This window comes from Haliotis rufescens, unplaced genomic scaffold, assembly GCF_023055435.1.
Source record: "Haliotis rufescens isolate VD_foot unplaced genomic scaffold, xgHalRufe1.0.p SCAF_19, whole genome shotgun sequence".
Lineage (NCBI taxonomy): Eukaryota > Metazoa > Mollusca > Gastropoda > Lepetellida > Haliotidae > Haliotis > Haliotis rufescens.
The window spans coordinates 25,372,185-25,387,616 of NW_025963879.1; the positions used below are offsets into that span (position 1 = coordinate 25,372,185).

At 42.2% G+C, this 15,432-nt stretch overlaps 1 protein-coding gene across 1 annotated transcript in view; it reads left to right on the plus strand.

The window, feature by feature from the left end:
* The first annotated feature begins 52 nt into the window (after positions 1–52).
* LOC124143275 (E3 ubiquitin-protein ligase MARCHF6-like) overlaps positions 53–15,432 on the plus strand; it is a 31,627-nt gene continuing 16,247 nt past the window's right edge. Inside the window, exons 1-13 of the mRNA XM_048399094.1 lie at positions 53–95; positions 2,487–2,583; positions 4,273–4,346; positions 5,735–5,878; positions 6,697–6,769; positions 7,982–8,135; positions 8,821–8,983; positions 9,782–9,843; positions 10,288–10,320; positions 11,187–11,238; positions 11,455–11,513; positions 13,246–13,355; positions 14,455–14,569. Of these exons, the coding sequence (XP_048255051.1) occupies positions 71–95; positions 2,487–2,583; positions 4,273–4,346; positions 5,735–5,878; positions 6,697–6,769; positions 7,982–8,135; positions 8,821–8,983; positions 9,782–9,843; positions 10,288–10,320; positions 11,187–11,238; positions 11,455–11,513; positions 13,246–13,355; positions 14,455–14,569 (1,161 nt within the window). The 5' untranslated portion in view covers positions 53–70. The remainder of the gene's footprint in view (positions 96–2,486; positions 2,584–4,272; positions 4,347–5,734; positions 5,879–6,696; positions 6,770–7,981; positions 8,136–8,820; positions 8,984–9,781; positions 9,844–10,287; positions 10,321–11,186; positions 11,239–11,454; positions 11,514–13,245; positions 13,356–14,454; positions 14,570–15,432) is intronic.

A 15,432-nucleotide genomic window follows, 5' to 3' on the forward strand; every position in this document is an offset into this window, starting at 1 on the left:
TATTTCTAGGATTAGTATGGTGCTTTCAATATCTATCCTTGGAAAACGACGTAACGACATTCCCTCCAATATGGATGACCAAGAGGGACAGCCAGGTAAAATCTATCATTATTTTCACTATTTAACTTGCAATCTGGACATATTGATGTTGGTATATGAAATATAAGGACATAACAGTATCTACTTTTCATCTGTATGTGGCAGATACTCATATACAATCCATTGTTATCCAATACATGTTTGTTTACCTGATGGTGGTGCGAATCGTAAAGTTTGTGTTTGTTTGGTGACAAAATGTCTGCAAAAGCAGCACGTAGCAGTCTATTTGATGCCACAAAATGCTGTATTTGTCGTTATTCATTACAGTCAAGATGTGGGGATGAGGATATCATCATAAAATTCTAAGTGGCTCGACATCTTCAATGCTAAGATTAGTCTTTATCAGTTCCTATCAGTAATGGATTCAAGGGGGGTATGTTTTTTAATGGTCTCTGGTAATATAGCCCATGTTACCATTGTTTTAATACGACCAGGTCTGATGAAAATACCATTTGGTAGTGTTCATAAATTAGGGTATCAAATATGTTTATTTTTGGTTGATTTAAACATAATCATGATAATGAATCCTTGACATGCTTAGGATATCACCCAGCCTGGATGATACTGCCCACATAGCCTACTGAAACTTTCTGGCCACTGTTGAACGTATGCTTGTGGAACTGCAAGAAGTTTGGACATTACTATAAGAAAAGATGCATGCTATTGTTATTTTCACTTCCTTGTGTAAGATGTCAGTAAAATTATTATTGAAATAAACATGGAACAGCGAAATGTTTAATTTGTCTCTGCACACAAATTGTGATAGGATGAAATGCAATCTACATGATCTATGTAATGAATATCAGTATGTGAAGTTAGAGATTTCAATTTGCAGAACATCCTGATGGATACCTACATCATGTACATGAGCCAGTAGATAACAATTTTATTGTCTTCCAAGATGTATGAACATTTTTTATGCTCTCCTTTTTTTAAGCATGTTTAGTCATTATATTCAAAAATAATCAAGGTGACTGCTTAACATGCTTATGGGTTTGCTGCTAACATATCTCACAATCAGAGGCAGAATGGGTTTCTGCTACCTTACCATGCCTACTGTGCTTGTGAGTGTCAGCTAAAAGTAGGATTGCGTAGTTTCAATGTGTGATTGATTATGATAGCAGCAACATATAAGACTTATACTTACACTTATTGTATTTATGAAAAAAAGTGTTCCCTTGCCATTGCGCCCTTCAGTATAGTGCTAACTCAGTTATCGTGCGCAGTAACACATGGCTCCCAAATTTACGTGTTTAATTAACTCAAGTTTTTCATTGCCCAAAACATTATCAGCTGATTACCATGAGATGGTAAAACTGGAAGTACCATTCAACAAATCCGAAATGAATTATGCAAATTAATGCTATTATTATTCTGAAATAATATATATTCTTTTTTTAATCTCAAAATGTTAGCTCATTTGGAGAAAAACCCAATAGAGTGATTAATAGTTGAGTGAAAAATATTGGTTACCCAATGAAAAATGTACTAACCCCATTAAATGGAAACCTTCAAGTAAAAACTCAATTGCTATTGAAAAAGGTTATCTGGAGCTCTGTTGAGGGGTAATGAATTGTGTAGTACATCAGTAGGATCAGGGACAACTTGTCCAGGGAAAATAGTGTGTGTACATGTTGTGTGTGTGACCTGTTAATGTTGTTCTGGAAAATCAAACATGGATCCACATGATTTATCATGATGATGATGATTACCGTGATTACATTGTTAATCAATCAAGTCAGTTGAACACCTAGATGTCACTAACCATGCTAGCCTAGACTACACCATGAAATAATAATAATAAAAAAATAAAAAATAAATAGATAATAATAATAATATTGGACATTTCTGTTGCGCCATATCCACCTACAGCGCTACATAAAACATGGAAGCATAGCTAGAGGGTAAGATCCAATGGGAATCGGACGTAGTGACATCTGGAGAGATGGGTTTTCAGGATTGATTTGAAGGAGGCCGGAGAGGGAGACGACTTAATGTCCACTGAAGCATACCGTGCATGTGGTGCAGAAGCTGATACAGACGATGAGCCTTCAAAAATAGAACCAAATCAACATTTCATAAAATAGTGTGACCAATGTTCTGTGTCATGCATGTGGCAAGTGGAGTATGTGTAGACCATCTTTCCGCTTTTGAGGGGCGGTCAGGTAGCCTAGTGGTTAAAGCGTTCGCTCGTCACGTCGAAGACCCGGGTTTGATTCCCGACATGGGTACAATGTGTGAAGCCCACTTCTGGTGACCCCCGTCGTGATATTGCTGGAATATTGCTAAAAGCGGCGTAAAATCGGACTCACTCACTAACTCACTCTTTCCGCTTTTATCATGTTCACACTGATTCAGATATATCAAACTTGTTATTTTATTTTCAGATATTTGTCGGGTGTGTCGCTGTGAAGGGACCCCTGACAAGCCTCTCTATCATCCTTGTGTGTGTATGGGCAGTATCAAGTTCATCCATCAAGATTGGTGCGTGTTCAAATAATAATATTAATAATAATAATTAGTGCATTTGTTAGGGGCTGTTTCCATCCGCTATGTGGTTACTCAAAGTGCTCTAAATTATTACCCCGGTCAATGGATCAGTGTGCACTCAACAATCATTCTCAGCTCCGTGGGGAGTATACAACTCGAGCTGCCTGTTAGCATGGTTAGGGGCTAGATGGTTAACAGCAACATTGCCATCTCATCCTACCGGGTACCCATTCACTGCTGGGTGAACCGAGGCACATTTTCTAACAAAGTCACTGGCCCAAGAGACACCACATGTGTTATATGTGCTTCAGTGTGGGGCAGGACCAAAGCCCTAGAAACTCCTAGGAGCCAAGCTGTCGAACATGGTAACCCATACTCTCCGCGACCAAGGTTGCTTAACTTTACCTGACTGGTGACCTGGGCCGGTGGGGTAGCCTAGTGGTTAAAGCGTTCAAAAACTGGGTTCTATTCACCACATGGGTACAATGTGTGAAGCCCATCTCTGGTGTCACCCGCCGTGGTATTGCTGGAATATTGCTAAAAGCGGCGTAAAACCATACTCACTCACTGATTTGTGACCTGTGCGCTGTGCACAGGACCACATGCCATTAGTCACTTGATTATTTTTGTATACATTTTTGACTCATCACAGAGGATTGAAACATTATTTTAAGGTGGTGGAGTGTTTGGCATGTTTAGTGTATAGAGAGTATTGGACACAACATGTTTCAGTGCCATTACCATGATTACTTACGTTTAGAGGTATCTCTCTTAACATTGCCTCACATGTTTGTTTGTTTGTTGTTTAACGCCGCACTCAGCAATATTCCAGCTATATCACAGCGGTCTGTAAATAATTGAATCTGGACCAGACAATCCAGTGGTTGACATCATGAGAATCAAATTACGCAATTGTGACACAGTGACATGCATCAACCAAGTCAGTGAGCCTGATCACCCTATCCCATAGTCGCCTTTTACGGCAAGCATAATCGCCTCTTACGACAAGCATAGTCGCCTCTTACGACAAGCATAGTCGCCTCTTACGACAAGCATAGTCGCCTTTTACGACAAGCATAGTCGCCTTTTACGACAAGCATAGTCGCCTTTTACGGCAAGCATAATCGCCTCTTACGACAAGCATAATCGCCTCTTACGACAAGCATAGTCGCCTTTTATGGCAAGCATAGTCGCCTCTTACGACAAGCATAGTCGCCTTTTATGACAAGCAAAGTCGCCTCTTACGACAAGCATAGTCGCCTTTTACGGCAAGCATAGTCGCCTTTTACGGCAAGCATAGTCGCCTTTTACGACAAGCATAGTCGCCTCTTACGGCAAGCATAGTCGCCTTTTACGACAAGCATAGTCGCCTTTTACGGCAAGCATGGATTGCTGAAGACCTATTCTACCCCCGGTCTTCACAGGTCTGCCTCACATGTTGGCCTTTTGTAGATATGCCTACACTTGCAATTTGAGAAAGACCTACATCATTTGAATCATTTCACTATCAAACAGCTCTCTGTGTGTAAATCATGATGTATGTACTGTACTTCGAAAGGTAGGTAGATAAACACTTTTTGACTTGAAATTTCCACATATTCTTCTGTGTCTACTGTGTATGTTATCGCCCGGACAATATGCATCAGTTGTACTGCTAATAATTCCCATGTTATCTACTTTCAGTCTTGTCCAGTGGTTGAAATACAGTCGCAAAGAATACTGTGAATTATGCAAACACAAATTTGCATTCACACCAAGTAAGTAAATGTTGATAATTTGTCCGTTTGATTGACATAAGTCATGTTGTTCAACACAATTGGTGCATGTACACTTCGATGTACAGTAAACTACGTTTATAACGAACACGCTTGCAACGAACTGATGGATGTAACAAACTTATTTTTTGGTCCCGGCCATTTGCTGCATATATACTGTATTTATGCTTATAACAAACTGCAGTTATAGCAAACTAAAATTAGTGGTCCCTTTGAGTTCGTTATAACCATAGCTTACTGTAACTAGATTTTTCTTGTTCATGTGGATTCTACATTGTGACCTTGTCTCATGTATTTCAAGTGAGAGTATTATCATGATTATCCTGCCACAATGAAGTTGTGTGTCAGGCACACTTTGTTTCTCTTGATTGGAGACTGCAAGATATGCTGGTTCTCACTGTTAATAATACATGTAATGATGTTCATTATTTATGATATGCCAAATCCACACCCTAAAGCATGCTCAAAGTGCTTTGTTATTACCCCGATCAATGGATCAGCGTTCAGTCAATTTTCATTCTCAGTCCCTGGGGAGTATTGAAGCCAAGCTGCTTGTGAGGTGCTAGAAGGTTAACAGTCATATTACAATCTTATCCTACCGGGTACCCATTCACTGCTAGGTGAACAGTCACTTACTTAAAAGAGACAGAGGGATTTATCTTGAAGTACAACAGTGGGAGTGCAAGGACCCCAATAATTAATTTTAAGGGTCCTTGCAGGCAGTATGGGGGTCCCGTAAAGTACTGAAATAGTGTAGCGTACTGTACGTTTTGATAATTACTTTTAGAGCCTGGAATGAATCAGTAATGATGTGGACAGTGGTCATGAATGATGAGTAAAATAACAGACACTCAAAGCTGCTCTGGTTGTGCTGCTCTTGTAGATACTGTATAAGTTGTAGCAGTATCACAAGGTGTACATGTGGTTTTATGTATCCCGCATTAGGTTTTATGTGACGAGCCGGAGGTGATGAATTTCACTGACTAAGAAAAAGCGTGCATTTTTTTACTTCGAAGCGGGGTATAAGGGATTTATTCTCCTGCTCAGGAATCTATGTGCAGCCTGTGTTGTTTGTGACAGGGTATAAGGGATTTATTCTCCCACTCAGAAGTTTATTTCCTCCCAGGCCGGAATCATAGTATTTTATATCACGTGATATTACATCACATGAACCAATCAGATCTCATTTTTCTAACCTTAAGTTATGAAAATGAAGTTAATGTGAGCAAAGACCACTTGCATTTTTCGCATTTAATTCACTCTCGCTTTAAATTCAAGATTTACAGTATCTGTCAAGTGTTGTGATGTTGTCTAAGGAACGTTGTGTATGCATACCAGTTGTGGTGTTACCTATTCCCTTCTCTCCACAGTTTACTCGCCAGACATGCCGAAGCGGCTTCCTATCAAAGATATAGTGAGTGGTCTGTTGAAGAGCATCGCCCGCGCTGTCCGGTACTGGTTTCATTACACACTGGTGGCCTTTGCCTGGCTGGGAGTCGTGCCGCTCACAGCGTGTAAGTAACAATAGGTTGTGTCTGTAAACCAGTAGCATTAAGCTGATATTTCTCCTTTGCCTGGCTGGGAGTCGTGCCGCTCACAGCGTGTAAGTAACAATAGGTTGTGTTCGTAAACCAGTAGCATTAAGCTGATATTTCTCCTTTGCCTGGCTGGGAGTCGTGCCGCTCACAGCGTGTAAGTTACAATAGGTTGTGTCTGTAAACCAGTAGCATTAAGCTGATATTTCTCCTTTGCCTGGCTGGGAGTCGTGCCGCTCACAGCGTGTAAGTTACAATAGGTTGTGTCTGTAAACCAGTAGCATTAAGCTGATATTTCTCCTTTGCCTGGCTGGGAGTCGTGCCGCTCACAGCGTTTAAGTTACAATAGGTTGTGTCTGTAAACCAGTAGCATTAAGCTGATATTTCTCCTTTGCCTGGCTGGGAGTCGTGCCGCTCACAGCGTGTAAGTTACAATAGGTTGTGTCTGTAAACATGGTAAACCAGTAGCCACTGCAAACATGACAGGAAGCTGATATTTCTCCTATCCACATTAAACCCATTTGAATGTGGAATGTAAGTACAATGCCTTACCATGCTGAATGACAGACTTCATCCTGATCACACATATATTCAATATGGATGAATGTGTGACATGGGCATGATACTGTAATAGCTTGATCAGAACGTCTGAGGGACTTCTGTAATACTGAGATGAATGTTGGTTGCTTGTATTGTGCTAAAAACATCTGTCCCAAAACTACATGCAAAGTGTCATTGATATCTGTTTACATGTTTGTTGATGTTTATTTTTAAGCATGTTTTGGTTGCTATTGCAGGTCGTATCTATCGCTGCCTCTTCACAGGGTCAGTGAGCTCCTTGTTGACGCTTCCTCTTGACATGCTGTCTACGTAAGTCTCACACACCAGGCCTATGATCAATAGGCCAAAGCGCTTTCTCAGCGCTTTCTTAGCTTTCTCCACGGACGTTCGGGTGCTATCGAACAATGTGTCAGCTTCCTCCAGCATAGGGCATGGTTTTCAAAATGGTGTTTCAGACTGATTTTAGTATTAGTGTTGAACATTGTGTATGTAAAGTATTATTGTTTATGATAAAGATATGATAACCTTACCATTAGCTAAACGGTCACCGATCAGACAACAAAACAAGTTTACGGCATTATCGTGACATAAGCCGAAAATATCGAAATGTAATGTTTGCAGGCACCGCATTTGTCTAAGTAGCCCATCTTTGTCCCTCGGTGTGCCTCCTCTTCAGTATGTGCAGAGGCACTAGAAAGCGTGAATAGCATGCATTACGTTCATAAGGAATTATTTTCAGGGGCGCTTGCTGGCGCATCGGCACACAGCGGCTTATTGAACGCACCTCAGTACTGCAGTTGTACACATCATAGCAATGAGGGGGCACGGGTGGCCCAGTCGTCTAAGGCATTAAAACATTAAAACTGGCGGTGGCAAGTCCCATACCCATTTCCTTATCTTGATGTTTGATTGGTTTGTGAAATGTAAGTAAAAATCAAGTGCGGTTAATATTTGAGGTCTTGAAAACCACAGGTATGAACACAGGGGTTAGTGTAGGTTTACCAAAATGCGAGTCTTGGAGATATAGACAATGCCTGCATCCTTAGGACGGGAAATATACATATCTACACTGTTGTTGATGTTTTGTTGTTTAACGCAGCACTCAGCAAAAATCCAGCTATATGACGGCGGTCTGTAAATAATCGAGTCTGGACCAGACAGTCCAGTGATTAATATCATGAGCATCGATCCACGCAATTGGGATCGATGACGTGAATCAACCAAGTCAGCGAGCCTGACCACCCGATCCCGTTAGTCGCCTTTTACGACAAGCATAGTCATCTTTTACGGCAAGAATGGGTTGCTGAAGACCTATTCTATCCTGGAATCTTCACGGGTCCATATCTACACTGAAGATACCTACAATAAATATGACTGCCTGAGCTAATTATTGTTCAGCGTTATTTGTGTGAGCGTATGCTGAGAAGGATTGTATTTGTCCCCCAGGGATTAGTGATGAAGATGTAGCCTCATATTTTGTTTACAGCCTATACACTTATGTTGTCATGTTGTGTGTTTCAGGGAGAACTTGGCATCCGATTGTTTCCAGGGCTGTTTTGTAGTGACCTGTACGTTGTGTGCGTTCATCAGCTTGGTGTGGCTCCGGGAACAGATCCTGCATGGTGGAGGGCCTGACTGGCTGGAGCAGGATAATCAGCCTGGGGGAGGACAGAGGGTAGGTGGGGACTGTGGGTGTGGCAGCCGGGTGGGGGACAGAGGGCAGGTGGGGACTGCGGGTGTGGTAGCCAGGTAGGGTACAGAGGGCAGGTGGGGAATGTGGGCGTGGTAGCCAGGTGGGGGACAGAGGGCAGGTGGGAACTGTGGGCGTGGTAGCCAGGTGGGGGACAGAGGGCAGGTGGGAACTGTGGGTGTGGTAGCCAGGAGGGGGACAGAGGGCAGGTGGGAACTGTGGGTGTGGTAGCCTGGTGGGAGACAGGGCAGGTGGGAACTGTGGGTGTGGTAGCCGGAGGAGGGACAGAGGGCAGGTGGGAACTGTGGGCAGAGTCAAGACAGCCAGGTTGGGGACGCAGAGTAAATGGAGTGTGTGTACAGTGGGTGTCAGAGGCAGGTGGGACAAGGGATAGGTGGAGTGTGTGGACAAAGGGGTGTGGCAGCCAGGTAGTGGCAGAGGGTGGGTGGGGACTGTGGGTGTGGCAGCCAGGGGGACAGAGGGTGGATGGGGTCTGTGGGCAGTGGTGAGGTGGTGACAGGGTGGGTGTGGACTGGGGATTGTGTCCCGTGGGACCCACGTGGCATTTGGAAGACAGCCGGGTGTAGGTCAGGTAAAATGGCGTTTGGGTAGACAGTGATGAGACAACCAACTTGAGGATCACCTGAATCTATGTGATGAAATGTTTCAGAACTTCCTTGACGGAGGTGCTATGAATAACCTCATTGGTGGGTTTGCTGGGGGCAACCGAGGCGGAGGTAATCAGAATGATGGTAACCCTGGCAACCTCGGGGGGGACGATGACCGGGGAGATGAAGGGGAAGGTGAGATGAACGCCAACAATGTGGCACAGGGTGAGTAGCTGTAGAAGAGGGATAGTTAGTTGTGTTTTTCATTCTTTGAATAGTGTGGACTTGTGTTGATAGTGTGGACTTGTGTTGATAGTGTGGACTTGTATTGATAGTGTGGCTTTGTGTTGATAGTGTGGACTTGTGTTAATAATGTGGACTTGTGTTGATAGTGTGGACTTGTGTTGATAGTGTGGACTTGTATTGATAGAGTGGACTTGTGTTGATAGTGTGGACTTGTGTTGATAGAGTGGACTTGTGTTGATAGAGTGGACTTGTATTGATAGAGTTGACTTGTGTTGATAGAGTGGACTTGTGTTGATAGAGTGGACTTGTATTTATAGAGTGGACTTGTGTTGATAGTGTGGACTTGTGTTGATAGAGTGGACTTGTGTTGATAGTGTGAACTTGTGTTGATAGTGTGGACTTGTGTTAATAATGCGGACTTGTGTTGATAGAGTGGACTTGTGTTGATAGAATGGACTTGTGTTGAAAGTGTTGAATTGTGTTAATAATGTGGACTTGTGTTGATAGTGTGGACTTGTGTTGATAGAGTGGACTTGTGTTAATAATATGGACTTGTGATAATAAGTGGACTTGTGTTGATAGTGTGGACTTGTGTTGATAGTGTGGAGTTTATATCACTGCAGTAAAACTGTCCTGATTAACAAATGTCTGAACTTATGAATCACAGTAACAAACCCATGTATGAAGACAATGCTGAAAGTATTAGATTGGAGGATGTATTTCCAGATAAACACATCAAACTCTTTTCAAAGCAGTGTTAAATCGAACTTGTTTCAGATGACAACAACTGGAACCCCATCGAGTGGGACCGGGCTGCTGAGGAGCTGACGTGGGAGAGGGTAGGCATTCTTGGCCATCTTTGTAGAGTCTGGGAACTTCTGCCTCGTGATATGTCCTGGGCCCCGTTCCTCAAAGCGATCTTAGCGCTACGATGATCGTAAGCCTATGTTAAAGAATGAGACTTACAATAACCTTAGCACTAAGATCGCTTTGGGGAACGGGGCCCTGATCAGTTGTTTAGTATGGATGCTATGTATGACTGTTGTTTGCATCCACCAGGAGACATCGCCTGTCATTTTCATGCCAACTAGGAGATGTGGATCACTTCTCTAGCTAGGAGCTTGTCAATCACTGTATTATCTGGTCCAGATTTGATTATATACAGACCGCTGTCATATAGCTGGAATATTTAAAAGTTATCAATCTATGTTTGTTTCAAAATGAAATTAAGATATTGACACGAAATATGCCACCAATATCATTAGTAACATTTGTTGTTGCAGTTGCTCGGTCTGGATGGATCCCTCGTGTTCCTGGTAAGTTGATGATACTGATCGGTAGCTATCTGGGTACAGGCTTTGTTAATCTTTTGTGTGTGTCAGTCAGTCAGTCAGTCAGTCAGTCAGTCAGTCAGTCAGTCAGTCAGTCAGTCAGTCAGTCAGTCAGTCAGTCAGTCAGTCAGTCAGTCAGTCAGTCAGTCAGTCAGTCAGTGTGGCTGACACCGCACGAATCACATCAGACATTTCTTTTGACTGATGATGAGGAACATTTTCTTAACTTTTCATGGTTAGCTTGAGGCTTAGTGACTTCACACCTGATACACAAACTAAGTAACCATGGGCTAATTTTCTGGCAAACAATGGGGGCGGTCGGGTAGCCTAGTGGTTAAAGCGTTCGCACGCCACGCCGAAGACCCGGGTTCGACATGGGAACAATGTGTGACGCCCATTTCTGGTGTCCCCCGCCGTGATATTGCTGGAATATTGCTAAAAGCGGCGTAAAACCATACACAGAAGGGATCTGATGTCGTTGTGGGGATCAAATGAGACGCAGACATTTATTCATTCAAGTATGACAGTTACAACAGTCTTGGCTGAGATCACTCTATGCAAGTGAACGCAGCGTTTAAAGCATTAACCATACTCACTCACTCTGGCAAACAATGGATGTCAAAGTCACTAATTATGAAATGTGTGTCAAGTTCTATGTGACACTGAGACTGATAGGGAAATTTTAGAAAGATTTTATTTATGAATGTATCTTGGGAAAAGCTGTTATAAGCTGATAAAGGTCAACATTTAATCTTCATTGTATAACATATGTGAACCTTTGACAAAATATGGTAGATTTTGTATCATCTGCACTTCTAAACCCTGTAAAAACAATATATTTTCTTTTGCAGGAACATGTGTTCTGGGTTGTCTCACTCAACACCCTGTTTATTCTTGTCTTTGGTGAGTACATGCATGTTGAAGATCAATGTTGATCAAGGAACACTAATGGTCTGTCTCCTAAACATTGTAATATCTCCTTCTGTTAAAGTTGGCCTCAATTGCGTTAATGGATGAAATACTACAGCTGTAGTACCACTGCCTCCATATAATACCCCATCCCCATCATGTGTCAGGGTGTCTCTGTGCCGTATGTCAAACTGTTTCTTTGTGTTTCAGCATTCTGTCCATATCATATTGGGCATTTCACCGTGGTTGGATTGAAAGCTGATGATGCTGTAAGTTCATGTAAAATACCCCCGTGAAGATCCCGGTTAGAATTGGTCTTCAGCAACCCAGGCTTGTTGTATGAGGTGGGCGGTCGGGTAGCCTAGTGGTTAAAGCATTCGCTCGTCAAGCCGAAGACCCAGGTCCGATTCCCGACATGGATACAATGTGTGAAGCCCATTTCTGGTGTCCCCAGAAATATTGCTGGAATATTGCTAAAAGCTGCGTCAAACCATACACACTCACTCACTCTCTGTTGTATGAGGTGACTAACAGGAGGGATGGTCAGGCTCGCTGACTTGGTTGATGCTTGTCATCGTATCCCAATTGCTTAGATTAATGCTCTTGCTGTCAAACGCTGGATTGTCTGGCCTAGATTTGTTTGTATGCAGATCGCCGTGGCGGTGGGTAGCCTTGTGGTTAAAGCTTTCGCTCGTCGTGCCGAAGACCCGGGTTCGACTCCCCAGATGGGTACAATGTGTGACGCTTATTTCTGGTGTCCCCCGCTGTGGAATATTGCTGGAATATTGCTAAAAGCGACATAAGATAATACTCACTCACTCACTCACTCAATACAGTCCACCAGCATATAGGTGGAATGTTGCTGAGTGCAGTGTTAAACAACAAACAAAATCATATTTCTCATACATTGGTCCATCTTCCCGAGGCAAGCGTGTCCACTAGCCTATATCAAAACCTAGTTTCTACCCTTGCCACATCCAGGCAACTTTTCTTGCGACGACCTAGTTGATCAGATAACGAAAACATTCGCGATTTCATGACACAAAGCATACAAACATGGCAATCATTGAGGTAGGGGATGGGGGGGGGGGTTGAGGAGTGAAACAGACAGGGGTTAAAAGATGAAAAAGACATAATTGTGTGTTACCAAAGTTGAAATATGTTAAACAACACTATGGGCTCACTGTGTTGGCCCTTTACAACCAGTTGTGACAAAGTGGTTTCCAAACTGATTGAAATGTTCACTAGGTCATCATTTTGTACAGGACTAATTTGTGAAATCAGTAAATGACCACACAAGATCAATAAATAATTTAATTAACAAATAATATTGAAACACACAGTTTTAGGTTTACAATCACAAAAGGAAATACAAAGGGTCAAATATGTGGCAGCAGTAATATGTAACAGGCCCTGTAACACTGTAACATCAGTCAGTGTAGTCAATAATGTCCAGATTCTGTCACTGTAATGTCTTGATACTCCATTTTTGAATTTTAAAGTGTTGGAAGTTGGCAGAAATTCTGTGTTTTCAGATAGATATCCAATCCACACTTGGCAAGTAGATAAAATGCCTTTGTGTCACATTCAGAAACCTCTCTAACAATCATGTCTGTCCTGTGTTTGTCAACAACCAAGGGAGGTAACTCTAAATCACACTTCCAGTTACAATATGGCCGCTCAGCCCTTGACATTTTATGAGCGTTTCAATCACACTTTGCCACTGACAATGACAACAATGTAAAAACAATCTTTACTGCCTCATAATACAATTCACTAATGTGAAGATGGTGCATGTGTTGATGTGGCACACTGACAAACACACATAGCACATGAACTCCTCCACAACCCCATGTTTAATAGAAATGGACTCCCTTCGTTGCATGCGGAACAGCTACTGTCCCAAAATGATTAGTTTGTTTGGCAGTAGCTGAAACATTGTTGACCGCGGCATTCAACACTCACTCAATCCTTTGTACATTATAATGTGTTTGTTCCTAGATTCTGTCGTCCCACTTCGAGGGTTTGCTGACCACATTGACGGGCTACGTGGTGATCGCACTGTCTTTGTTGGCACTCTACGTCATGTGTTCGGTAGCCAGGCTGAAAAAGTGAGTTTCATGGTTTTATACCCTCCAACACAAGCTTCTCAAACAGTATCTTTGTAAGATTTATATTTTGTTCATATCTAAGATATATTTAAGTAATAAAGTTTGCTTTGCCCCCATTTATAGTGTAATAAAGTATGGACTATTATAGTTAAAGCACGAGGACACTTGCATCACCGAATAATGATATAAGAGTGCCATCTTGTTTGACAGTAATGAAAGAACAATGTTACCAAGGATACATTAGATCACGGGGGAGATAGTCGGAACAGCGTCATGACGTCAGCCAATTATGACGCAACTAAAAAGTGTACTTTATCGCAGTCAGAGCCTTGTGATCTTTGAGTGAAGGCATCTTAGAATTCCTGTTAATAAGAGTACCCTTGGCCTTATTTGTAATATTGCCTGTTTTTTATGGATTACCGTTTTTTGACGACATGTTCAAGTGAAAGTCTTGGAGACTCTTGTTCAAAATATTGAATTTTCCATAATGTAAGATGATAGTTCTGAAAGGATTTTAACAAGTTCCACATTTTTCATTTTGTTTCAATCTTGACCCTGTTGAGATTCTGGTTTAAGTAGGGTCGCCAACAAAACTGTTTGTTGTATGAGGCTACTGAACATGTTACATGTTGGAGTGGTCAGGCTTTGGGACCTAGTATATTGCATATCATCGTACTCTAATGATGTGGGACGGTGCTCATAATATCAACCACTGGTTTATCCAGACTCAACTATTGACAGACCATTAGGGATGGCTAAGAAGATTGATAATCAGAATTTTCATCAATGAGAAGAAATATTAACAATAATCGATATGAAAATTGTGTCATCGATAATATCCAACATAAGCTGTCCACTGCTGAAGATGGAAAGCAACTGATTTTGTTGTATCTTAAATGTCCACAAAGTAATCCATGCATAAATGTGTCACCACTCACCGGTGGGGTGAAATATGATGTTTTGTCTCTGAGCTTTTGGTATCTATGCACCATTTAGCTGAAAGTTTGCTGAGTGCTGTGTTGAACAATGTTAAACAAGAAACAAACAATCAACACATTTTCAATCTAACCTGTGACTGTGTGTATTACTTGTGTCCCAGGTTCCGCCGTGTGTTGGGTCTGTGTTACGTGGTGGTGAAGGTGAAGTTGCTGGTTGTCGTGGAGATCGGGGTATTCCCACTCATCTGTGGCTGGTGGCTGGACATCTGCTCTCTGGTGAGTTGACCCTTGAAGATCAGGGGTGGAATAGGCCTTCAACAACCCATGCTTGTATCCCCCATGAAGATCTGGGCTAGAATAGGTGTTCAACAACCCATTCCTGCCATAAAAGAAAGGCGACTCTGCTTGTCATAAGAGGCGACTAATGGGATTGGGTGGTCAGGCTCGCTGACTTAGTTGATGCATGTCATCGTATCCCAATTACATTGATCGATGCTCATGATGTCAATCACTGGATTTTCTGGTTCAGGCTCGATTATTTACCGACCACCGTCATATAGCTGGACCTTGAAGAAACTCTCCAGAGTGAGGGCTAGGACATGCTTCAAAATAAGGGATGTGATTGCTTGTACCCAAAGAAAGTGTCATCAGTACTTCAACAGTGAATACATAGTTGGTATGTAGTTGATGTAATGGTGACCAGTGTCTATTTAAAGTTTATAACATGTATAAGTCAAGAGTGCCCTATTCTGTGCATGAACTTAGGTGCACCCTACCTAAAACTGAAGCTAATTTAGAACAGATGTCGCAAAGCAATAGCACATGGTTCAACAGAAATCATGTGCCCTATTCTGTGCATGAAGTTTGTGTGAACCCTACCGGATACTGAAGCTAATTTAGAACAGATAGTCGCAAAGCAATAGCACATGGTTCAACAGAAATCATGTGCCCTATTCTGTGCATGAAGTTTGTGTGAACTCTACCGGATACTGAAGCTAATTTAGAACAGATAGTCGCAAAGCAATAGCACATGGTTCAACAGAAATCATGTGCCCTATTCTGTGCATGAAGTTTGTGTGAACTCTACCGGATACTGAAGCTAATTTAGAACAGATAGTCGCAAAGCAATAGCACATGGT